The 25,421-nt window shown below is 38.8% G+C and overlaps 1 protein-coding gene across 4 annotated transcripts in view; it reads right to left on the bottom strand.

Moving 5' to 3' along the window:
- The window catches only part of ATRN (attractin), a 186,830-nt gene that overhangs the window by 95,730 nt on the left and 65,679 nt on the right, over positions 1–25,421 (bottom strand). For all 4 annotated transcript variants that reach the window (XR_010119363.1, XM_055264937.2, XM_063633463.1 and 1 more), the window contains exons 4-11: positions 24,153–24,281; positions 22,535–22,740; positions 20,693–20,861; positions 10,954–11,044; positions 9,528–9,771; positions 7,978–8,161; positions 7,069–7,223; positions 4,611–4,695 (exon numbers count right to left, since the gene is read on the bottom strand). Coding sequence is in view for 3 of the 4 variants with exons in the window: in XM_055264937.2 (XP_055120912.2) it covers positions 4,611–4,695; positions 7,069–7,223; positions 7,978–8,161; positions 9,528–9,771; positions 10,954–11,044; positions 20,693–20,861; positions 22,535–22,740; positions 24,153–24,281 (1,263 nt within the window). In the remaining variant the exon portion in view is untranslated. The remainder of the gene's footprint in view (positions 1–4,610; positions 4,696–7,068; positions 7,224–7,977; positions 8,162–9,527; positions 9,772–10,953; positions 11,045–20,692; positions 20,862–22,534; positions 22,741–24,152; positions 24,282–25,421) is intronic.

The following is a 25,421-nucleotide window of genomic DNA, read 5'->3' as shown; positions in this document are numbered from 1 at the left end:
TTTTTTTTTTTTTTTTTGAGTTAAGAGTCTTGCTCCATTACCCAGGCTGGAGTGCAACGGCACCATCATAGCTCAGTGCAACCTCAAATTCCTGGGCTCAAGCAATCCTCCCACCTCAACCTCCTCAGTAGCTGGGAAAACCGGCATGCACCGCCATGATCAGTTAATTTTTGTATTTCTAGTAGAGATGAGGTCTTGCTGTGTTGCCCAGGCTGGTGTTGAACTCCTGGACTCAAGCAATCCTCCTGCCTTGGCCTCCCAAAGTGCTGGGATTACAGGCGTGAGCCACCACACCTCGCTTAAAGAATTAACTTTAAAAGTGTGATAACTGTATAGGGGTTGTGTTTTAAAAATTAAGTCTTCATCTTTAAAAGACAGCCAATCCTCATTATAGTCATGTGGTTCTGCATAATGATGTTTCCATCAATGATGGATGGCATGTACAATGGCTGTCATCTAGTAAGCTAAGGTTAATTTATTATTGAAGAAAACAATTTTAAAATAAATTTAGTGTAGCCTAAGTGTATAGTGTTTACAAAGTCTACAGTAGTGTAGTCTACTCACAGACTTCCCCAGAACAACTTCCAGTCCTGCATGTTCCCTCCCTTCATGGTAAGTAGCCTGTATAGGTGTACATTTTTTTATCTTTCATATTGCATTTTTACTGTACCTTCTCTACGTTTAGATATGCTTGGACACACAAATACTTACATTGCATTACAATGACCTACAGTATTCAGTATAGTAACATGCTGCACAGGCTTGTAGCTAGGAGCAACAAGCCATACCATATAGCCTAGATGTGTAGCCTAAGTTTATATAAGTACACTCTGTGATGTTGGCACAATGATGAAATTGCCTAAGGATGCATTTCTCAGAATGTATCCCTATCATTCAGCGACGCTTGATCATATCTGCAGATTGTAGATTCCATATTTGCAAATTTGCCTACTTACAAAATCTATTTCTAACTCCAAAATCAATACTTGCAGTAGTTTCATGGTCATTTACTAGCATGTGTGTGCACAGAATGGCAAAAAATTTGAGTTGACACACATGCATATTCCTGGCTAAGGTCAAACAAGGAGATGCTCTCCCTTCTTGTTTCAACTATCATACTACAAACAAGTGTCCCTTCCATGATGTATCTAGTGCCATATTTTATGCATTTTTGTGCCTTATGTTAGTGCTTTCACTGTTGAAAATGGCCCCCATGCAGTGCTGAAGTGCTGTCTAGTGTTTCTAAGTGTAAGAAGGCTGTGATGAGCCTTACTGAGAAAATACGTGTGTTACATAAGCTTTGTTCAGGCATGAGTTAAAGTGCTGTTGGCTGTGAGCTCAATGTTAATAAATCAAGAATATATATTAAATAAGATGTTTTTAAATAGAAACACACATAAAAGAAAGTTATGTATGCTGACTGGTTGATGAAAATGTTGTCATCAGAGGCTTACAGAAACATAACCCTGTATTTCCCCGAGGAGCAATAATTCAATATTCAAGAATTCAGTGTTTATAGTTACTTTATAGAGTTGTGAATAATGAAAATAAATTGTAATCTGGAATATATATTTTTTTGAGTTAGGGTCTCACTCTGTCACCCATGCTGGAGTGCAGTGGCGCCATCATAGCTCACTGCAGCCTCAAACTCCTGGGCTCAAGTGATCCTCCTGCCTTGGCCTCCCAAAGTGCTGGGATAACAGGCATGAGCCACCATTCCCGGCCTAATCTGAAATATTTACTGGTAGATTTCAGAAACTAAAAAATTAATATCAGATTTTTTGTTTTTTTTTTTTTTTTGACCAAGTCTCGCTCTGTCGCCCAGGCTGGAGTGCAGTGGTGCGATCTCAGCTCACTGCAAGCTCCGCCTCCCGGGTTCACACCATTCTCCTGCCTCAGCCTCCTGAGAAGCTGGGACTACAGGTGCCTGCCACCACGCCCAGCTGATTTTTTTGTAGTTTTAGTAGAGATGGAGTTTCACAGTGTTAGCCAGGATGATCTTGATCTCCTGACCTCGTGATCCGCCCACCTCGGCCTCCCAAAGTGCTGGGATTACAAGCGTAAGCCACCACGCCTGGCTAGGTTTCATTTTTAACCTTGCTATTGGCTTACTCAGTACCACAGTAAGCAGGCTAGATTCAACTAGTTAATTTGTTGCTTAAACCAAATAAGCAACCTCCTCTTCCCAGTACAGTTGGTGTTCTCAGCAGTTGTGAATCCACCGGCTCGCACAGGGGCTCTGCAAAGTTAGGGAGAGTCCCTCAGAGACACATGGAGCAGGCAACTGAGAGGCACAGCTGCATCTCCTGCCGCCTTGGTCACAGCCATCTCTCCTCCTCCTTCCTGCCTCCCTCAAAACCTCAATGACAACCAAGGAAGGCACAGCTCACCCAATGCTGTTGATCCACTTAAAGCATGAAGAAATGATGCGAATCAAAGTTTCTTTTTCTGTAAATTATTTCATAAAATTAAACCAAAACTATGGCCTTTTAGTAGCTGGCCTCCCTCAGGGTCTCCTGCTACCTACCCAATCCTGTCTCACACACACAGATACTTACATATCAGGGTTCAAACACACCACTGGAATCACAAAAAATAAAAACATTACAACTCAGGGAAGGCATTCCCAATTTTGACTCATGGTTAAATTATATTTTATGGTAAAGTCTCAACTTCTCTGAGTTTGAATAAAATCTAAGAATGTTTTATAAAAGATTCATTTGTTTGCTAGTTATTACTGTACTAATACCTGCCATTTGGCAAATGTCTATTATGTGCCAAATCCTATGCTAGGAGAACTAGGAACACAAATGAAGACAATTGAGGCCAGGCTCCCACAGGCATGATAATGACAAAATGGTCCCACCGCGTTCCAGATGAAAATCTCAAGAGGCACTTGCTAGAAAGCTTTAAAGGTCTTCTGTACTGAGGAAGTTCCAGATTATGATTTATAATAACACTTCAAATTAGCAAGGTGGCCAGAAATCCTTCCATTTTAGTCTCTAATTGTCAAATGTTCTCATAGTAAAACCATACACATTGCTAAAAAACTAAATAATTACCTTATAAAGGATAGCACCTTTTCCTAGTAGCTAGTTCCTAAATTGTCTCAACTCTTCCTTCACAACATCTCCAAAATATGTCACTTTCTCACCTTTCCTTTTTTTTTTTTTTTTTTGAGATGGAGTCTCGCTGTCGCCCAGGCTGGAATGCAGTGGCATAATCTTGGCTCACTGCAATCTCCGCCTCCTGGGTTCAAGTGATTCTCCTGCCTCAGCCTCCCAAGTAGCTGGGACTATAGGCGCTTGCCACCACACCTGGCTAATTTTTTTGTATTTTTAGTAGAGACAAGGGTTTTGCCATGTTGGCCAGGGTGGTCTCGAACTCCTGGGCTCAAGTAATCTGCCGTCCTCGGCCTCCCAAAGTGCTGAGATTACAGGCGTGAGCCACCGTGCCCAGCCTCTCATCTTTCCTAATCTAAGTTAAATTACCTCATCTGTCTTTCATCGTTACAACAGAAATTTCAAAAGCCAAAGGAATTCTAACATGATGCAGGCATTGTAACACTTAAACATCCTTAGGATTTATATGGCTTAGAATTTTAAAAAAGGGAAAGTAGACAGTGGTAATAATAGCAGAAACTGAATGAGAAAAATTAATAATGTGATTAGGCTGTTTAACTTCTTAAAAATCTTTAAAGCACACTATAAGGAACAAGTAGAGTGGCCATTCTGAATCTCCCTTATTTGACTGAGACTTCTCCAAGGGCCAATTTTTTTAAGAGCTCTGGTAGTTTGGGTCAGGCATTTTTGAGCAATACAATGCAATGAACTGCAGACTTCTGATTATACAGAGCCTACAGACTTGATCTATATTAAGCCTCACAATCTCTCCACCTCTGTTCTCCTACCTTATCCCCCTCATCTGAAGTGTCCTCTCTCCTCTTTTCCAAACTTCTTACTATTCAGATACAACTACTAGAAACTTGACAACCTAAATACCACAAACAATAACAAAGGACGTAAGACAATGGCATGCACTTAACTTTTGTTGCCCCAGGCACTCAGACCACACCAAAAAGCATGCTCTTGCATGCTAACAAAACCAGATCAATAAACATGGCATTCAAAGTAATTCACCTCCACATCAAATATTTTAAACATAAATCAGAAAATTTATACCCACATAATCCTGTAAAAAAACTACTGGGATGAGGGAATCTTGTGAATAATATGTTAAGTCCAATTCCACTTTACTTTTCTTTTTTTCTTTGTTTTTGAGACGGAGTCTTGCTCTGTTGCCAGGCTGGAGTGCTGTGGCGCGATCTCGTCTCATGGCAACCTCCAACTCCCTGGTTCAAGTGATTCTCCTGCCTCAGCCTCCCAAGTAGGTGGGATTACAGGCACACACTACCAAGGCCAGCTAATTTTTGTATTTTTAGTAGAGATGGGGTTTTACCATGTTGGCCAGGATGGTCTCGATCTCCTGACCTCGTATTCCACCTGCCTCGGCCTCCCAAAGTGCTGGAATTACAGGCGTGAGCCACCGTACCGGGCCCTTTATTTTCATTTTAAACACAGAAAAGGAGCAATCACTTCTTCTCCAATTACCTGTTGTGTAAGACTGCTGAATGGCCAAATCTGTTGACATCATGGTGGAGATCAGGTCTGGGAAGCACTGACCAGCAGTCACAGGCTAGGAGAAAGAAAAATATATTTTAAAAGGGACTACCATTTCTAATCAACAGGACCTGACATTTTCTTTGGGAAGAATACTACAACAAAGAGAACCTCATAAAACATGCCTCTCAATTTTCTCAGTTACAACATCATTTCTGGGTTAAAATGCAGCAGCAGCAGAGCAACAGGGCATGGAAGAAAGGCGGGATCATACCGCAATTCTAAATAGCAAATGCACCCAAAATCCATGACATTCGGATCACTCACCCAACTGCCTATCAGTTTGATGCACTAGAATTGAGACAGAGTCTCGCTCTGTCGCCCAGGCTGAAGTGCAGTGGTGTGATCTCAGCTCACTGCAAGCTCCTCTTTCCAGGTTCACGACATTCTCCTGCCTCAGTCTCCCAAGTAGCTGGGCCTATAGGCGCCTGCCACCATGCCTGGCTAATTTTTTTTATTTTTAGTAGAGACAGGTTAGCCAGGATGGTCTCAATCTCCTGACCTCGTGATCCACCCGCTTTGGCCTCCCAAAGTGCTGGGATTACAGGCATGAGCCACCACGCCCAGCCAAGAATGTTTTTTAAAGCAAGCAAATTTTACATTCTACAAAGCAAAACATATGGGTTTCATAATTATTTTCCACTCTTTTCTATATTGATTTGCCCAAATTTAGTAGCTAAAATGGAAAAATAAAGGTGGAAAATGAAATTTCAAAAAATTTAAATGTTATCTAACTTTTAAAAAGTCCTTTCCTAGATCCCCTAGATTGATTAATTTTCCTTTGTTGTGACCCATACTAGCAACTTCTCTTCTGGATCTAATACCAACTGGTGCTGCTATACCATGCCAACCTCACACTTAGTGTCTTACTCTTTGAGCCCTTAAATATGTGCTGGTCTTTTCTACTTCTGTGTCTCTGTCAAGTGGGTTTCCTCTGCCTGGAGAGTGCTGCCTAACTTCACCTACCTGACACCTAGTGTCCCCAAGGATCCAGAGGGGATGGCCCCTCCTTAAGAAAGTGTTCCCTGTTTATCACTCTTACCCTCCATGACTTAAAGGGTACTCAGAGGTGCTCTTATACATTCTTTTCAGCCAGAAGCACCCTGAAGTGCAATTCTATTGTCTGCTCATTTCTCTACCTCTTCTACTTTGAGGCTAAGGGCTTTAAGTTATTCATCTGATCTTCTCAATGTACAAACTGAGTGGCTGCCACACAAACATCTGTTAAAAACAACAACGACAGACTGGATTAAGAAAATGTGGCACATATACACCATGGAATACTATGCAGCCATAAAAAATGATGAGTTCGTGTCCTTTGTAGGGACATGGATGAAACTGGAAAACATCATTCTCAGTAAACTATCACAAGGACAAAAAACCAAACACCGCATGTTCTCACTCATAGGTGGGAATTGAACAAGGAGAACTCATGAACACAGGAAGGGGAACATCACGCTCCAGGGACTGTTGTGGGGTGGGGGGAGGGGGGAGGGACAGCATTAGGAGATACACCTAATGCTAAATGACGAGTTAATGGGTGCAGGAAATCAACATGGCACATGGATACATATGTAACAAAGCTGCACATTGTGCACATGTACCCTAAAACCCTAAAGTATAATAAAAAAAAAAAAAAAAAACGAATGTCTGACTTAGAATAGTCAAAATCACAGAGACAGACTGTAGAATAGTGGTTGCCAGGCATTGTGGGGAGGAAGAAATGGGACATTATTGTTTAATGGGTATAGACGTTCAGTCTTACAAGATGAAGACAGTTCTGAAGATGGATGGCGGTGATGGATTTATAACATTATGAATGTGTTTAATATCACTAAACTAGACATTTAAATATAGTTAGGATGGTAAATTTTATTTGTATTTTACCACAACCAAAAAAATAATAATTTGTTTAAAATGAACATCTGACGATTTTTATGAAAGAGATCATCCGGTATGCATTTGCCTTGCATGAACAAATACTGCCCTCTTCTGGTCTGGTATATTGCCACACCAAGACCATGTGAGAAACCAGTTTTCTAGGGAATGAGATAAAGCTAATACGTGAACCAATTTTAACACAATGCTGGTGGTTCCAACTATGTAACACTACCAGGTAGGCATAACATTACAAAGGAGAGACTAGACACCTCAACTCAGCCTTAAAAATTAGCATTCAAGCAATTAACAGGAGTGATTTCAAAAAGAATTTAATGTAGAAATAATTTTTACCAGATGTGTAACATTCATCAAATGAATATAAAAAATACCATCTGGACCTCTTTCAAATGGCCTGATCATTTTGAACTGGCAATATTTTCAGTCTCCTTTTAAATGTTGCTTATAGACAAAAAGATGCCTGAAGCTAAAATGGTTTTGGGAAACTTACCAATGTCATAGGCCATGAAATCTGAAGAGAAGCATTTGGCGCCATGGCTCATAGATGTGTCATTGTGTGTGTTTCCTCCAAACACCAGCATGGTTCCACTCACTATCACAGCTGTGTGCAAGTAACGGAAAAATCGGCTGTCCTTAAGAATGGTCCTTTTGAGTTTATTTAGAAATAATAAATACAAGGTTAGTTTTTAAAGAATATTTATGTATCTGCTAATGCAAGCACAACCACTTTATTAACCTCAGACCCAAATGTACAAATCCTTCCAGAGTTCTCCCTACATATAAGTAAGTTTTTCAACAATAAATATATACAATTTTAAAGACTTGTAAGAATTTTGGCAAAATATGTTAAGAACCTTAAACTCTTCATACCCTGTGGCTATATAATTCCCGTTTCTGGGCAGAAATCTTGTGAAATATTGACAGAAGCTTAATGCATAATGGTTTCTTAATAACATAAAAACTAGAAAGAAACCAAAACTTTCACCTGCACAGTCTCAGCATACCCACAAAATGGAGTATTGCACAGCTACTAAAAATGATAATTTTTATGACAGACAGAATATAAAACAGTATCCATAGCAGGGTATCAAATATGTGAGGAAAAAGAAGAGAAACCATTGCTTTATAATTACATTATTTTGTAACTCAAATTTGTTTTACATTTGTTAAAAAAAACTCAAGTATTTTCTAACCAACCTACTACAGAATTACAGAATAATGCAACAAAATAAATACTAGCTACTTTATTACCCTCTGTTTATTTCCTAGTTTCTCTATATATAATGCTGAACAGAATTATCTGCCAGGAATGAAAACAGAAAGTGAGCACAATATTTTCTCAACAATTGCCTCTACAGAATTTACACCTTAAAGTGAAAGCTCAAGAAAAAGTACCCACCACATCTGGGTATCCACATCATATCGGTAGAGATCATCTGCAAGCCGGTACTTATTGGCACTGAAAGCCTTGTAGCCACCATGAACGTAGAGGGCCCCGGTCCTGTCATCGTAAACACTGCTATGGCCATAACCCCCTTGCACAAGGGCACCCTGGGTGTGTAATATACTCCACGTGTTCTTATCTGGAAAGGAAAAACAGTTAAAGGCAAGCATGGCAGGCTCCTCCTCTCTACTATTGAAAATGTCCAAAGAGCTTAGGGCATGAGAATGGATTTCAGGAGACCTGATACATATACTTTTTTATCTTTATATTTTAAAGAAAGCCACCTAAAACTTATAACAAAGCCATGTGGCCTAATTCCAATCTGTTCTATGTTCTGATGTTCTAATATGCCATGTAGGAAAAGAATTAACTAAATTTAAAACACCCAGGGCCAGGCGAAGTGGCTTACATGTGTAATCCCAGCACATTGGGAGGCTAAGGTGGGAGGATCACTTGAGGCCTGCTATGTTGGCCAGCCTGGGCAACATAGCAAGATCCCATCTCTACTAAAATTAAAAAATTAGCCAGGAGTGGTGGCACGCACCTGTAGTCCCAGCTGCTAGGGAGGCTAAGGTGGGAGGATCACTTGAGGACAGGGCATCAAGGCTGCAGTGAGCTATGATTGTGCCACTGCACTCCAGCCTGTGTGAGAGAGCAAGATCCTGTCTCAATTTATTAAAAAGATCAGATTCCACTCAAATGAACACTAAATTCCCTACAACCTTTGGTGACCAATATACAGATATATTTTATAGGCCTACTGCCACAAAATGTTAATTATACCTGGTATTCCTACTGCACAACAACAGATACAATGAAATTTAACCAAAGGAAATATTTTTTATTAAGGGTAAATCATACTCCACTAAACCAATCTCTAGAAGGCTAGGCAAATATTTTTTTTCTTCAATATTTGTTGTTTTGAACCATTTTTATTTATTTATTTTAAACACCCAAAGCACTTTGCATCATCTTTGGCTCCTTACCAAATTGACAGTAACAAATACATACTACATAGGAGCATCAATAATCTGCATTTCACTGGTAATACATCAATGTTAACTATGTTGGGTTTGTTTGTTTGTTTTGAGACGGAGTCTCACTCTGTCCCCCAGGCTGGAGTGCAGTGGTGCAATCTCGGCTCACCGCAACCTCCACCTCCTGGGTTCAAGTGATTCTTCTGCCTCAGCCCCCTGAGTTGCTGGGATTATAGGTGCCCACCACCAGGCCAGGCTAATTTTTGTATTTTTAGTAGAGACAGGGTTTCACCATGTTGGTGTCAGGCTGGTCTTGAACTCCTGACCTTAGGTGATCCGCCCGCCTCAGCCTCCCAAAGTGCTGGGATTACAGGAGTGGGCCACCACGCCTGGGCCCAGTGTTTAACATGTTTCAAGATAAAGTACTGAATTAAGATTAGGTTGAACCTTTCTAAACAGTCAAAATAATAAGCTTGGAGGTTTTAAATCTCATGTTCAAAACGCATCTACTGGAAAAAATATACCTACCCAAATCATATTCCTGCACATTGCTTATATATCCATAGAGAGGGCAGTGACCAAAGATGACCAGCATGACCACCCGGCCATTCTTCAGTGTAACAATGTGTGCAGAGTGCCCAACCACTGCATACTGCTCCTTTGCCTTAGGGGTCAACAACACCCATGACTCATTATGAATGTGAAAAACTCTCAACTCATTGGTCACATTCCCAGTTGAATCAATTTTTCCTCCATACATGTAAATTTTATCCTAGGAAAAAAATGCAAACAAAATTTTTAAAAACATTGAAAAGATTAAATCTGAGAACAGAGAAGAACAAAAGCTCAATATTATTCTCAGCTTAAAGAAGGTTAGTCAAGAAACTAAAAATAGAACTATCCTATGATCCAACAATTTCGATATTGGGTATATATCCAAAAGAATGGAAATGAACATATCAAAGAGATATCTGCACTCCCATGTTAATTGCAGCACAATTCACAATAGCCAAAACATGGAATCAACATAAGTGTCTATCAATGGATAATTAGATAAAGAAAATGTGGTGTATATATACACAATGGAGCATTATTCAGCCGTTAAAAAGAAGGACATCCAGTCATTTTGTAGCAACATGGATTGAACTGGAGGTCATTATGTTAAGTAAAATAAGCCAAGCACAGACAGACAAATATCACATTATCAATCATATGTAGGAGCTAAAAAAGTGGATCTCATGAAGATAGAGAGTAGACTGGTGGTTACCAGAGGCTGGCAGGCTGGCGGGGGAGAATGAAGAAGGAAAAAAAGAATGTAAATGTATTTATTACCACCAAACTGTACACTTAAAAATGGTAAAGATGGTACTATTATATATGTATATTTTACCTCAATAAAAAATAAATTAAAAAAATTTTAAGGGTTAGCAAAGGGCGCCTTTCATTGAGTTACTAGGAAAAGGATAAAAAAAGGAAAAAGGGAAATAAAACTAATCATATTTACATCTCTATTACTTCACCGGTTTTCTTGGACTTCCTCACACGAATCTTTTACGGTATAAAAGGACTTGGAAAAATAAAGTTGCCTCATCCTACCATCTATCTATAAAAATGAGGAAATGAAAATGTTTATTCAGCCACATTACAATGTGGCTATTCTTGGCTAAACTTGCTTATAAAAAAAAAAGCTAATCTACACTTTTTAATCTACATCTTTAACCATTTAGTGCCATAATTATAATATCCCATTACAGTTTGAAGCCATTAAAATCTCTTGAGTTAAAAAAGTTTCCATTTTAATTTCTACTTATAACTTAGCCAATTATATAAAGCCCCCAATAAAAAGTTTTCCCCAATTAAAAACCAACACTGAGGTAGCTTTTCAACTATGTAATACATGAAGTAACTGAGGAAAACTTAGTTTCTTGCTTAGCCCAGAGTGGAGATGCTTTACCTTGTATAATGCCAAAGAATGACCATATCTAACAACCACACTGTTCACGGAATGGTTTAGTGGAAGCCACTCCCTAGAAGCAAGGTCATACCTACAAAACAAACAGATCATATTTTCACCCAACGAGTAAGACAGAACATCTCATACTATTTTATTTGTGACATAATCCAGTTTGGAGATGCTCACTAAATCTACCATGGATGCAGGGGGGCACTTGTCACCTTCACAAATAAACCTGACACCTGGGCCCACTGGACACGTGATAACTCAGGAAGAGGAGCTGGACTACAAAATCCTGGGAAAAGAATGGAATACAAAGCTACTGGAAGGTTCTAACACTTCCTGAAAACCTCTTCTATACACAGTCTAAATCGTTTATAGGTTGCATTGTACTCAAGGGACTCAAAATTTTATTACAATAACTTTTATTTAATCATGAGAAACTGAAGATAGGTACCAAAAAAGGGACGATAATTAAGTAAAAGAACATTACTAATCTTTCCTTTTCTTTATATAATTGACTAAAAACACATTTTCAAAATCCAGAATACCATTATAGCATTTCACTTGTACTATGAATATAAAGACCTTAAAATACAAAAATGCCAAAAAGAAAATAATTTATAATCCTGCCATGCAATTTATACTTATTCATGCATTATTGAATAATCACATTCAATATCTTAAAGTACTCACTTTTGAGTTTTTGCTTTTGAGAAAAACTCTGTTTTTATAAAAATCCTACATGTTCATTATAAAGAATGTAACCAATACAAAGAATAAAGAGCTAAAAGTTTTTAAAAATGATCCCACATTCCATGATCTAGAAATAAATATCATTAAGTAAACATCATTCCAGACATCTTTCTATGCATATAAGAGAATACTGTTAATAAAGTGTTAATCTTAATTATTTTCTTAAAATGGAAAAAAACCAAAAAGAAACAATATTGTTATATCTTAAGTAAATGTTTCTTTTCTATAAAAGTTTACCTGGATATTCCAAGTATTTAAGAAATTTTGAAAAACATTATCATATATAAGCACAAAGGTATAAGAAAGTTTATCACAATAGCAAAAAAAGAATACAAATAAATGTCCATCCCTTGAAAATCAACAAATAAATGGTAAAATATCCAGATAGATAACATAAAGAATAAGTATACAGAATGAAAAATATACTCCAGCAAGATATGTCAACATAAATCTCAAAACAATGTTAAGCTAAAATAGCACATTGCAGAATATTGTTACTATAAAGACTAAAAACAGAAAATTTAATTCTACTATGCTTTCTATATATGTAATGTATAACATGTATGTAAAGTATAACATACATATGAAAGTATGAACAACTGACACCAAAATCAGGATACAGGTTATCTCTGGGACTTTGGAGGGACATGCAAGGGACTTCATCTGTGTTAGCAGTGTTTTATTTTCTAACCCGGTGGTGAATCCATTGGTATTAATTTTCTCTAAGCCTTTCCTTTTATCTTAAATATTTTATACACTATCTGAAGCAAATATAACAAATGGTGACAACTACTAAATATGAATTGCACATATAACTATTATTTTATATATTTTTGGAATATTGCATACTTAAAAATACATGAAAAATTATTTAGAGGTTGAATTTAAAGTTATATGCAATTTGTTTTTGTACAGAATTCACTAACTTCTTGCTTTGAAAGCTGAAAAATCTTAGCACCCACATTGCCTCTCATTTCTTCTTCCAATTTTTGTTATAAAATTTTTACAATGTCCAGGTCCTTAACATTTACACTACATTCGGTAACAGTAATTCCACAGTCCTGAATTTTAGCTGAATCAATCTCCTCATAGTCCTTTTACCACAACTTCTCTTTCTTGAGCTCTTCAATTCTCCTCTGGATTTCACTGTCAAGTGGGTTTTTGTTTTGTTTTGTTTTGTTTAAGTAGAGTTCATAGTACTCTTTCCCTGAATTAACTCTTGTTTGAGAATCTCCGCCTGCCAGCTTTACAGCAGAATGACACCTTGGCTGGGTACACTATCCTTGGACCATCCTTTTTTTCCTCCAGAACCTTGCAGATGTTGCTCCCTTGAACACTGGTGGTATTGAAAATGTTGCTACGGAGAAGTCTGTGGCCAGCTTATTTCTCTCTTTTTTCATGGTTTGCTTTTCTGCCTGGAAGCCTGAAGAATTCTGAATCATTCTCATTCTCTCTTCTTCTCTGCCTACCTGCAACCTCTATTTTTTTTATGACATGATATTGTATTTTACTTCAAATAGAAATAAATCCATCCAGGAATATGTTTTTATAAAATGGACTGCATACCACTACAAAGCTTTTGTGGAATTCTGGCTATGAAAGGTGTTTCCTGAGAAGGACTCATATAGCTTCCAACTACACATATAGACTTTATGTTCAAGCCAGAGGCTTGTTTCTGTATGTTTAAAAGAAAGGAAAGAAGCAGAGGAAGCACAGAAACAGGTCTCCACATTTCTGTCAAAGGGCACGGAGAGTGCCCAATCTGTCTCTTAATGTATTTTGCTCCTCTTCTGTCAACAAGTCAGACCAAGAGCTTGTTAGAGACACTTAGGTGCTGGCAGGTCCCCATAATCTGGCTAAGGTGAACTATCAGAAGACACTTAAACAACATGCTGTTAATCATCTCTCAACACAGAGAAAAAAAACATAAGACAAGAACGATACTGATGCAATAAAACATAAATTCCAAGTACCAGATAAATGCTCCTTCTGGGAGCTGAATCCAAGATAACAGAATCATGAACAACTAATTCTAAGACCTAAGCAAGCAAATAAGCAAAGATAGATTCCAGAAATTCAGAAAAAGATGTCTTCCATAGAGTGACAGCACCTCCCTTGACCCCTCTAGGATGGCTGGCAAGCCAATGACCATCATGTACCACAGGGTACAGGTTTCAAACTCCATAATGGCCTGGTAACCCAATCGGGCCACCTAAAGACCAAGGCAAAGGCTCTGTGGAGACTAGACAGGACCCCAGCCAGCAGATAGCACAGAACTACCTGAGGCCTCCCAAATAATAATTTGTCCTTTATCCCAAAAGTTCAATGACTTTATTTTTCTTGGATACACTCCAAGCACAAAAAGTTCAATAACTTGATCAAATCAGGTTTTGTCATGAAGAAACTATAAAATTTTTCTGAAACACCTTGTGCTGTTTCAATCCAACTGTTACGTGTGTTAGGTTCTTTTCTTCAGTGACAGCAATTACAGTTCTATTTGATCACTTCCTGTCCTTCATGTGTTTTTGCTTTTCTGTTTATTTTTCCAATGTATTACTACAATTATCTCAACCTGTCAGTAATTAAATTTTCATTCTAATTTTTGCTGTATCTAATTTATTCGTATTTCTTTAGGCCTATAACCTCCCAATTCTTCTGTTATTATCACCTTGTCTTCTAGCTTGTTTTTCTGAATTCAAATTCTCATTAAGTTGATCTGCAGCACGAAGCAGTTGGAAGGAATCTCCTTCTGCTCCTTGAAGCTGCTTTTCCTCCACGATGGGTTCTTGTTAAGATTTTACAGGCTGCAGTCTTTCTTCCTCTTTATTTTTTCATCATAGAATATTTGCACTAGCTACGATGCCACTTCTTTCATCTTGTTTGAGGTTAGACATAGCTCTCCAGACATTTTATTTGCAAACTGTGGGTGATTTCTTAATTCTGTTCCCACTGTATCTAAGACAAGTTTATTGAATTTCTATCCTTTCCATAGCTTTAGCGTGAGGGCTGGTATTTTATGTTCTATCTACTCTTCTGAAGTCTAAGGAAATGTTGGGGCTCAGATGAGAGTGCAGTCTGTTAGAATAAAATACCCAGACTCTCCTCTCCTCTGAGATTTTGTTTGTGGTCTACCACAGTGCTCAGATCATATTCTAATTTAGATAGAAGCCCTGAGTTCTGGGTAGGGAATCAGCCACTTGGTCAGTTTCTCCCCCTTTCACCTAATCCTCCCCAGCAACTATGTCTCCTACTCTTCAGTTACAGTCAAAAACAGTAATGCTCACTCAGTTTGCTTCCTTCTAGATTTTGGGCTATCACCGAGAATTATCAGAATCTCCCCCAGTGTGGTTTCTGTGGGGTACGTAAGAGGTCAGGTCACACTTGGTGTTCCATGAGTCTGCTTTAACATTTATTGGATTCGGTGATGCTACTTTGCTTATTTGTTTGACCGCTGATTGATTTCCTAATATATATTTTTTAAACTTAAAAAAAAGAAAAAAAAAACTTTTCTGCTCAAGAGAAGGAAATTTGGTAATGAAGTTTCAACTGGCAATCTTAATCCAGGGGACCAAGACCACTTATTTCACAAGAGGACCATTGGGTAACAAAATGGGAACTGCTTTTTAATGCAACTAAAAAGTTTTGCGTTAACAGGACTGTGAGGAAAATGATAGGAAGGGCAATTCCTAAAATACTTTAATGTAAGAGTATAAATGACTATAAAATCTGTAATCCGGCTGGGTGCAGTGGCTCACGACTGTAATCCCAGCACTTTGGGAGGCCGAGGCGGGCAGATCACGAGGTCAGGAGATTGAGACCATCCTGGCTAACACGGTGAAACCCCGTCTCTACTAAAAATACAAAAAATTAACTGGGCGTGGTGGCATGCGCCTGTAGTCCCAGCTACTCGGGAGGCTGAGGCAGGAGAATGGCGTGAACCCGGGAGGTGGAGCCTGCAGTGAGCCGAGACTGTACCACTGCACTCCAGCCTGGATGACAGAGTGAGACTCCATTTCAAAATAAATAAATAAATAAATAAAAATCTGTAATCTAAGTTCCAGAAACACTACTTCTAAAATGAATCACTAAATTAAATTTTCATGAAAGTTCATTATTTGAAACTATGCTAATATTTACATGAAACAAATAAAGCTGTAGAAAATCATGTCTTGATCAAGTAGAAAAAAAAAGTTATGATCTAAAAAACAATGTGGCTCATGAAGTACGTCAGTCAAAAAAAAGTAATAGGTGATATTCATATTTCCAGGAACAGATGTTTGTGAAGGAAATAAATCATTTACTCCCCTGTTTATCTGATACTTATCTGAGTACCTTCTATGAGCTAAGCTCTGAGTGCAGTGAGTAAACAAGGTCCCCAACCTCGAAGAACTTGGCAAAGGCAGACAAAGAGCAAGTACAACAGCGTGCACTGACATAACAAAAAATCACTAACACTGACGTAAAGAAAATGAGGAAGAACAGGGAGAAATGTCTGAACTGGATGGTCAGAGATCTCTCTGGGAAAACCACACTGAGATCTAAAGGGTAAGAAGACACCAGCCCTGAGGCACAACAGCAGGAACAGTCTAGACCAAGGGAATGGCAAACGCACAGCCTCTTAAGGTAATGATGTACATTGTACGTTTTGGGTAAGAAAGCAGGTTGGTGGGGCAGGAGTGCTGTGAATGATGGCAGGAGAGGAAAAGACTGAGTCTGGGAAGGTAAACAGTGGTCCATCATGCAGGGCCATTAAGTCCAAAGGCAAGACACTGATGGGTTTTAAGAAGGTAGTAAATGATATTATTTATATTGTTAAATGGCACCCCAGTTCATGTTTAGCAATTTGATTAATAGGAATAAATGGAAATGAACAGATTTGAGAGAAACCTACTGCTGAAGACTAAGTAAGAGATAACAGCAGGCTGTACATAAAGATAAAAGAATAAATATGACATGTATTTGGTGACAGAGTTGAGGGGGCTTAATATGAAATTATGGTATGAAGAGGAGAACATACGGAAATATCTAAAGACTCCCAGATTTCTTGCTTCAAGAGACAGGGAGGATGTTAGGGTAAAATCACATAATGGTAAATATGTGCCTTTCATAACATCTAGTGTAACAGCAGAAGGCGCAATCACTTTTGTGCCTTTAATTTTACCTTCTCTTCTCATGGTGGCAGCACTAGAGGTGATCAGATTTGGGATAGATTCTAAAGGTAGAGCTAACAAGATTTGACCTATTGTGTCAGACACTGGGGTAGTCCTTATGATGTCCACCTCCTGGTATTCATACCCATGTACAATCCCCTCCCCTAGGAGGTAAGCAGGATCTATGACTTGCTTTTAACCAACAGAATATGGCAAAGATGATAGGATATCATTTCTGTGACATCCATCCTGCTAGCAGACTCAGTCTAGAGACTCTCCTTGTGACCTGATGAAGTAAGCAGCTATACTGGTGAAGCCCAGCTGACAAGAAACTGGGTGGCCTCTAGGAACTGAGGTAAGCTCTAGGAGCTGAAGGCAGCCTCCGTAAATTGAGGACAGCCTCAAGTGAATAGCCAGCAGAAAGCTGGGACCCTCGGTTCTATAACCACAAGGAAATTGATTCTGCCAGCAACCTGAGTGAGCTTGGAAATGAATTCTTCCTCACTCAGGCCTCTAGATGAGAATGCAGGCCAGCTGACACCTTGATTACAGAGGACTCCTGACCAACTGAAATGGTGATAATAAATGCAACTGTTTTAAGCTGCTAAGTTTGTGGTAATCTGTTACGTAGCGAGAGATAACTAATAAATATACCAATATGGGGTGTGAAGAAACAAGAAGTCACAGATGACCCAAGATTTCTGCCTTAAGTAAATAGAAGTATGGAGTGGCCATTAACTGAGATAGGGACATCTGGGGGAAGAGCAGCCTTGAGAAAAAGATGAGTGTGGGACATGCTGAGCATAAGATGCCTAGTACACAGCCAGAAGGTTGAGACATCAATTAAAGAGCTGGAGATAGGGGATCAGGTAAAAAGTCTTGGCTGCAAATACAAATTTGAGAGTCACCAAGTATAAAGGCCAAGATACTATATGAGGTCACCAAGAGTGAATAAACAGACAGCAACGGACCAAGGGTTAAGCCCTGGTCTGACATCATTCAGAAGTCAGTCAGCTGAAGAGAAACCAGCTCAAGAGGCTGAGAAAGAATACGGAATTAAAAAAAATATCAAGGGGATGTGGTGTCCTGGAAGCCAACTAAAGAAAGTGTTTAAAAGAGGAGGGAAGGATTAACTGTATCAAATGTTGGTGCCAGATCAAGTAAGATGAGAACTAAGAACGGAAAGTAAAAAATTCAGCTAACTCACACTAGCCACATTTCAGGTGTGAAATAACCACATGTGGCCAGTGACACAACAGGGTAAATACAGAACATTTTCATGATGCCTGAAACTTCTATGAGACAGCACTGATCTACAGAAAAGAAAACAATAAAGGGGCACAGATGTAGGTGAAGGGGAAATGTGGTGGTAGGAGTTTGTGGAAATCGTTTTCTGACCTTTGTCTTTCAAAAGAGAAGCAGGAAGCAAGGCCATTAACTGAGAATGAAAACAGAAGAAAAGGTGGTAGGAATTTGAAAAATGAAAAGAAGATATTAGAGTTAAGAAGGAGAACAGGAGAGGGAGAGAGAAAGAATCAATGAATTATAGACCCACGTGCAGATCAAAAACTGTTAGGGTATTAGAGAGAAAGATCTGAAAAGATTGGAAAATGTCTCAGGTAAGATCCCCTGCAAGCAGAGCTGGAGACAGAGATTCCTGTACAAGTGATTTACTGAGGGAATGCTCTTTTGACAAACATCAGGAAGTGAGACAAGCAAGGTAGTAGGAAGAAGGAGAGGATAAGCAAAAAGGTGGTCTCAGCTGAAGTATAGCTTCGACCTGATCCCAAGGGGAGCCCTGGAACATGAATTTTCCCATGTAGAAACAGGGTCAGACTCATGTACCTCCATACAGCCAGTCAGCGGCTGGGGGCCAGGGTGACCATCCCATTTCGTCCAGTACTGAGGGGTTTCTTGGGACACAAGACTCAGTGCTAAAACTGGGAGAGTTCCAGGCAAACTGGTTGGTCACTACACTAGGGGACATCCTGCGGATAGAGCATAGTATTCTAGGTGTTCCTGGGTAAGACAGCTCCAATCTGCTGAGAGAATTCTTCAGAGAAAGGGTCAGCTATGAACTGACAACAGCCAAATTGCACAGCATCAGGTGACTGGGTGCATTGCACCAGCCAGGTAAAGATAAACAGATCTGGGCAAGGCACCAACAGTGTCCACCACAGAAGAAGCAGGGTGGAATGTGGAACGTTTAGAAATGAGATTATGGAGGGGCTGCAGTTATTGATAATGACACTGTCTAAGAGGTGCCCACACAAATGACTTGCTGAGGTAGAGTCTGGAAAGAGCATGAGCCCCTGAACAACTCTGGGGCTTCCTTTGGGTTGTCCAGCTAAGAAAGAATACAGCCTGACAGCTCTCTTTCCCCCAGAGGGAAGGGGGATGTGTAAGAAAAGCTCTAGAGATCCAATCTCCTACAAGATCTCTGGGTGCCACCTGTGCCACTCCCAGGGCTGGCAAACAGCTCTTCTGATGAAAAACATGAAAATGCCTAAAATCTGTGTACCTAAAAACTGTAATAAGATATGACTTTAAATTCATATTCAGGAAAGCATTTGTGTTCCAGGCAAAGAAAATAGTTTGAATCTATGTATGGGGAAAGAAAAGAACCTGGAGGAAAACTACTAACCTGACCTGACCATTGCAGGAGTCTCATCAGAAATTAATGGGCTTGAACAAAGGCAGCAGCAATGAGAATAGAGATTGGGCCAGTTCAATCCTACGCAAAAAGAACAAAGCTGGAGGCATCAGGTTACCCAACTTCAAACTATACTACTGGGCTACAGTAACAATAACAGCATGGCACTAGTACAAAAACGATACATAGACCAATGGAACAGAATAGAGAGCCCAGAAATAAGGCTTCACGCTTACAACCATCTGATCTTCAACCTCTGTCTCCAGGTTCAAGCAATTCTCCTGCCTCAGCCTCCTGAGCAGCTGAGACTACAGGTGCCTGCCACCGCGCCTGGCTAATTTTTGTATTTTTAGTAGAGATGGGGTTTTATCATGTTGGCCAGGCTGGTCTCAAACTCCTGATCTCAAGTCATCTGCCCACCTCAGCCTCTGAAAGTGCTGGAGTTACAGGTGTGAGCCACTGCACCTAGCCTGACCAAGTTTTATTATAGATGTTGCTCATGTTTCTCTGATTTTGCTAGACTAGTTGTGTGATGTGTTTTAACGACTATGTTTGGGGGGATGCAGAAACTAGGCCACCACTGCCATATTTCCAGAATTCTTTAATGAACAGATGCTGGGTTTTTTTGCCAATCTTCATTAATAGAAAATGCCTAGAAAAAAGTTCCAGATAATAAAATCAGCAAGATTAAATGTTTATAAATTTTTTCTACAAGTCCACCTCCATAGCTAATTCCATTATGACAACACACATTCTCCCTTCAAAATGAGCAGCACAGGATCAGCAAATAGATCTTGAACCCTGGGACGTATCAGACAATGGTATAATTTCCACTAGCAAACTATAAATTCAAACCATTTGACCTTGGAACTATTAATTAAATTAAAAGATAAAATAATCCCTACTTATATAGAACTTACTACATATACTTAAAGCAAAACATCAGAGACAGTATTTGAAAAAAATGAATGCTTATCATGACAATGAATTTTTTGTAGCATTCAATTTTAAAAACTCAACATACGTCAAAACAATTTGAAAGACTACTACCAAAATATTAACAGGGATTTTCTTTAGGTAGTAGAATTACTGGTGATTTATTTTTGTTTATCTGTGCTTTATAAATTTTCAAAAAAAAAAAAAAACTCAGCTTCTTGCAAAAATGTTTAAAACAACTTACGCTAGAACCATGTTATAATCTGAGTGGTTGAACATATATCCTCCAACAACCCACATAATGTTTCCATTGACCACAGCTTTATGAGATGCTCTGGGGAGCTTTAAGTTAGAATATTCCTCTCGAGTCCAAAATGACTGGTTAGCTGGTACAGGAACTGAACATCCAGGACCTAATAAAAACATAATGAATTAGCTTCACAAAAGACACTTTAAAGCTTACTGCATTTCAACTTTTAATTATCTAAATGTAACAAATATTTAAATAATAGTCTTTCCTTTAGAATTTAAATATCAGACAAATCCTTTAATTTGTTATTTTAATTTATTCAGGGTATTGACCAAGGGTAAATCACATACTTTCCAATGATGACTTGACTATATCCAGGTTAGGGTTTTTTTGGTAATGAAATACGTGCTTAAGCAACTCTCAGGAGAAAGCACAGATAAATAAATAATTAACTCACATGAAAAATCTTAAGGACAAAATATACAGTTATCCCTCAATATCCACAGGGGATTGGTTCCAGGACCCCCTTGGTACCAAAATCCACAGATGCTCAAAGTCCCTAATATAAACTAGTGATGTAACACTTGCATATAACCTACACACATCCTGCCATATACTCTAACTCACCTCTAGATTACTTATAATACTTAACACAATGTAAATGCTATGTAAATGGTTGTTTTAATATGCGTATCTTTTATTTGTATTTTTTTTTTTTTTTTGAGACGGAGTCTCGCTCCGTTGCCCATGTTGGAGTGCAGTGGTATGATCTCGGCTCACTGCAACCTCCGCCTCCAGGGTTCAAGATATTCTCCTGCCTCAGCCTCCCGAGTAGCTGGGATTACAGGCACCTGCCACCATGCCCAGCTAATTTTTGTATTTTTTAGTAGAGACAGGGTTTCACCATGTTGGCCAAGCTGGTCTCGAACTCCTGACCTCAGTGAGCCACCTGCCTTGGCCTCCCAAAGTGCTGCGATTACAGGCATGAGCCACCACACCCAACCTGTATTATCTTTTACTGTGGTTTTTTCCTGAATATTTTCTACACATGGTTGTTTGAATTTGCAGATGCAGAACTTATGGATATGGAGGCATAAGTGTGATAACTAGACCTGGGGGCAATCATACAAACTATCCATCTTCTGGTAAATCAAGAAACTTAAACAAATTGAAGAGACAGACTCCATTCTTGGGAGGTTTGGCTTCTGCTGCAATATTTGCACAATGGTAGATACTGAAATGCTTCAGTTATTAACTCTACAATGTCAGCCAAACCCAACAAACTAAGGTATTTAAACAAACATGTTTCCTTTCAAAATAAAAAGGTTCTGAGGAAGGGGTAAGTTTACAAGGAAGATCACCAAATTAATAACAGTTATTAGCACTCACCCCTTAAATAATTCCCTAAAGTTTCTTTAATTATTTCTGTAGAGAATACTATTAGCTAACTCCTTTAAGATTCTAATATATAACTGACTCCAATTTTCTCTGAACTTAAGAGTGTGTTTCTGAGGAAATACCATTATTGTCAGCTCTTGTCCGATCTCCCAGCTTGGCTCTCTGCTACATTCTTTTATGACTGAGTCCAAGTTCTCCAACTTTCACAAACAGGTTGCAAAAAATGGCTGACCCTCCATAATTCTAGAGACCACGACCACACATGTATGAAACTGAAATTCATAAGCAGCTAGATAGAGGGATGTTTCAAGCTTAAATGCTACCAGGTATTTGATTAATATAAATTATATAGGTGCTAAGAATAAAGTCAATCTATAATTTATTTAGTGGGAATGTTCTATAAATGGAAGAAAAAATAAAAATGAAAGAAGCTCCTACCCTGCCAGTCTGAGAAGCAGGAGCATCCTCTGACATCACTTGAATTGCAGATGCCTCGATGAGGAAAACCACAGTTGTCGGTACAGTGAGGAAAGTCACATGCTTCACCTTTCCAGTTTTCAGAACATTCACATTCAACAGTATTGCTGCTATTACTGATCTTACACTCTCCTCGGCCTGAGCAGTTATTCGGACACATATCAAAACTGTAAAAATAGCAGGGAAAATTACATTAACATAATGCAATGCTTCGATTAACTTAGCATAACTTCCTCCCACACAGGTTTAAGAATCTCACTGTCTCAGTTCATTCACAAGTGTAACTGCAGTACTTAAGGATTCAGTCCAAATGGGTTTGCTCAATACTGCATAGCTAGAGCCTGAGTACAAGTAATGAAATCAAATCAACCCTCCTGGATTCTCATAATAAGAGGATAAGAATAAATAACTCATAAAGTCAAAGAAATTACAAGGAGGTAGGAGATTTGTGCAGAACTGTTAGCTCCTCAAGGATGGGAGGACTATCCTATTCTTCTTGGTAGCCTCCTAATGATAAGCTTTACAGAGTTGCTGAATTCATGCTTGGAAGTCTGGGAAGGAAAAGAATAAAACAAACTGCCAACAATAAACTACCATCCTCATGGTACATATTCCTCTGTATAGTCTCTGAAAATTTGTACTTAATAGAATTTAAGGTTACTGCCCAGATTGGTATATTTAAAATTCCTTAGTAATTTTATCTACTCACTTCAGATGGAAGAAGGCAGGCTAGTTTAACTTAATGTAAGAATTGAACTATGGCCAGGCACAGTGGCTCACAGCTGTAATCTCAACACTTTGGGAGGCCAAGGTGGACGAATCCCAAGGTCAGGAGTTCAAGACCAGCCTGGCCAACATGGTGAAACCCCGTCTCTACTAAATATACAAAAAATTAGCTGGGCGTAGTGGCGGGCGCCTGTAATCCCAGTTACTCAAGAGGCTGAGGCAGGAGAATTGCTTGAACCCAGGAGGTGGAGGTTGCAGTGAGCCGAGATCATGCCACTGCACTCCAGCCCGGGTGACACAGTGAGACTCCGTCTCAAAAAAAAAAAAAAAAAAAAAGAATTGAACTATAACGCATCTCATAATAACAAGATAATTATACTGACAGTGCTTTGAAACAATGTAATTCAGAATTTAAAAGGGGGGGATAAATGGACTATCAAGGTACTTTAATGAGCATAGATTTCTTCTGCTATTGAGTACATGACAACTAGTAATATTTGTTGAGCTGTACTTTGAAAAATTCCAACGTTTTTGTCCATTAGCAGAAAAGTCCCTCTCTTCTAGGAGAAGTTCAATAGCAGCAACACCTGGGTTTAAATTGTGGTCCCACCACTTACTTTGACAATCTACTAACCTTTTCCTGCCAGTTTCCTCAATTATAAATGAGTAGAAAAACAGAGTCCAGACTTCACCGAATTTATAGAAGAATTTTAAATGAGAAAATCCATGTAAACTGCCTGACACTATGCCTGGCACACTGTAAGCTCTCCATCTATGTTAGCCATTATTGTTGTTAAAACGTAGTAGATAGTCTCCTGAATGAAATCACAAATACTAGACTTAAGTATCTTACCTGTAAGTAATATTAAATCCAGTCAAATTATAAGCAGCATCACTAAAAAAATGCAGCAGGGCATAACCTGATGTGGCAACAACCTCAGGGACAGTCTCATTGCCATCTCTCTCAGGAACAATGAGGCCACTGAAATGAAAACACACTTCTTATAGAGGGAAGCACAAGCACAGACACGTCAAATTGTAGCAGACAGAAATTAAAAACAAATCCGTCCTTATAATTTAAAAACCACATCCAGGAAGACAGGCAAATTCCTGTGATAAACACATAGTGCTACCCTATTAGTTCTGAATCCTTGAGGAACAGATCTGAATCTTTTGCTAGGCTTCCTTTATTCTGAGTTGTATTTCTAATGAGATTTGAAATCAATGGCCCTAATTCTTTTTCTTACAAAACTTTTTATAGTGCTTCTTTGAAAACATAAACCTCCACAATCACATAAAGTAACAAATTTTATGAGTGATGAATACCACACATATATTGCTGAAAGACATGAGTTTTTTTTTTTGAGACAGAGTTATGCTCTTGTTGCCCAGGCTGGAATGCAGTGGCACAATCTCAGTGCAACCTCTGCGTCCTGGGGTTCAAGTGATTCTCCTGCATCAGCCTCCTGAGTAGCAGGGATTACAGGTGCCAACCACCATGCCTGGCTAATTTTTTATAGTTTTAGTAGAGACAGCATTTCATCATGTAGGCCAGGCTGGTCTCGAACTCCTGACCTCAGGTGATCCACCCACCTCAGCCTCCCAAAATGTAGGGATTACAGGTGTGAGCCATCGCGCCCAAAATATTTTATATAAAGTATTTATATAAGAATATGAAGAAGCTAGATAAACAAACACCCATAACTCCAACACTGTTAGTATTCTGATGCATTTTCTTAGCCTAATTGATATTACTTACATTGTATATTCTATTTTACAAATAAAACTTACGCATTTTCTATATCATTAAAAGCTCCCTAGGTTCTCCTTAGGACCTCACTCACAACCCAGCACATGACAGATTCTAAATATTTGTTGTGTGACTGGTTAAAAAAAAAAAAAAATTACTGAGTAAAAGGGTCTAAATGATGCCTTTAAGACTCTAGAGCCATAATACCAACTTGCTTTCCAGAAGAGATATGTGATTTGAAATCGTATCAATACAGAATGAAGGGTCCATCCCACTTCACTCTGCCAACAGCAAGGACTACTAGTTCTATTTTAATTTTGCTAATTTAATAAGTAAAAAGCAATTTTTAAATTGTAGTTCTGAGTTCTTTTT

Source organism: Symphalangus syndactylus, chromosome 24 (genome assembly GCF_028878055.3).
Source record: "Symphalangus syndactylus isolate Jambi chromosome 24, NHGRI_mSymSyn1-v2.1_pri, whole genome shotgun sequence".
NCBI lineage: Eukaryota > Metazoa > Chordata > Mammalia > Primates > Hylobatidae > Symphalangus > Symphalangus syndactylus.
The sequence above is the reverse complement of the archived record's forward strand: the minus strand, read 5'-3'. Positions and strand labels throughout refer to the sequence as shown.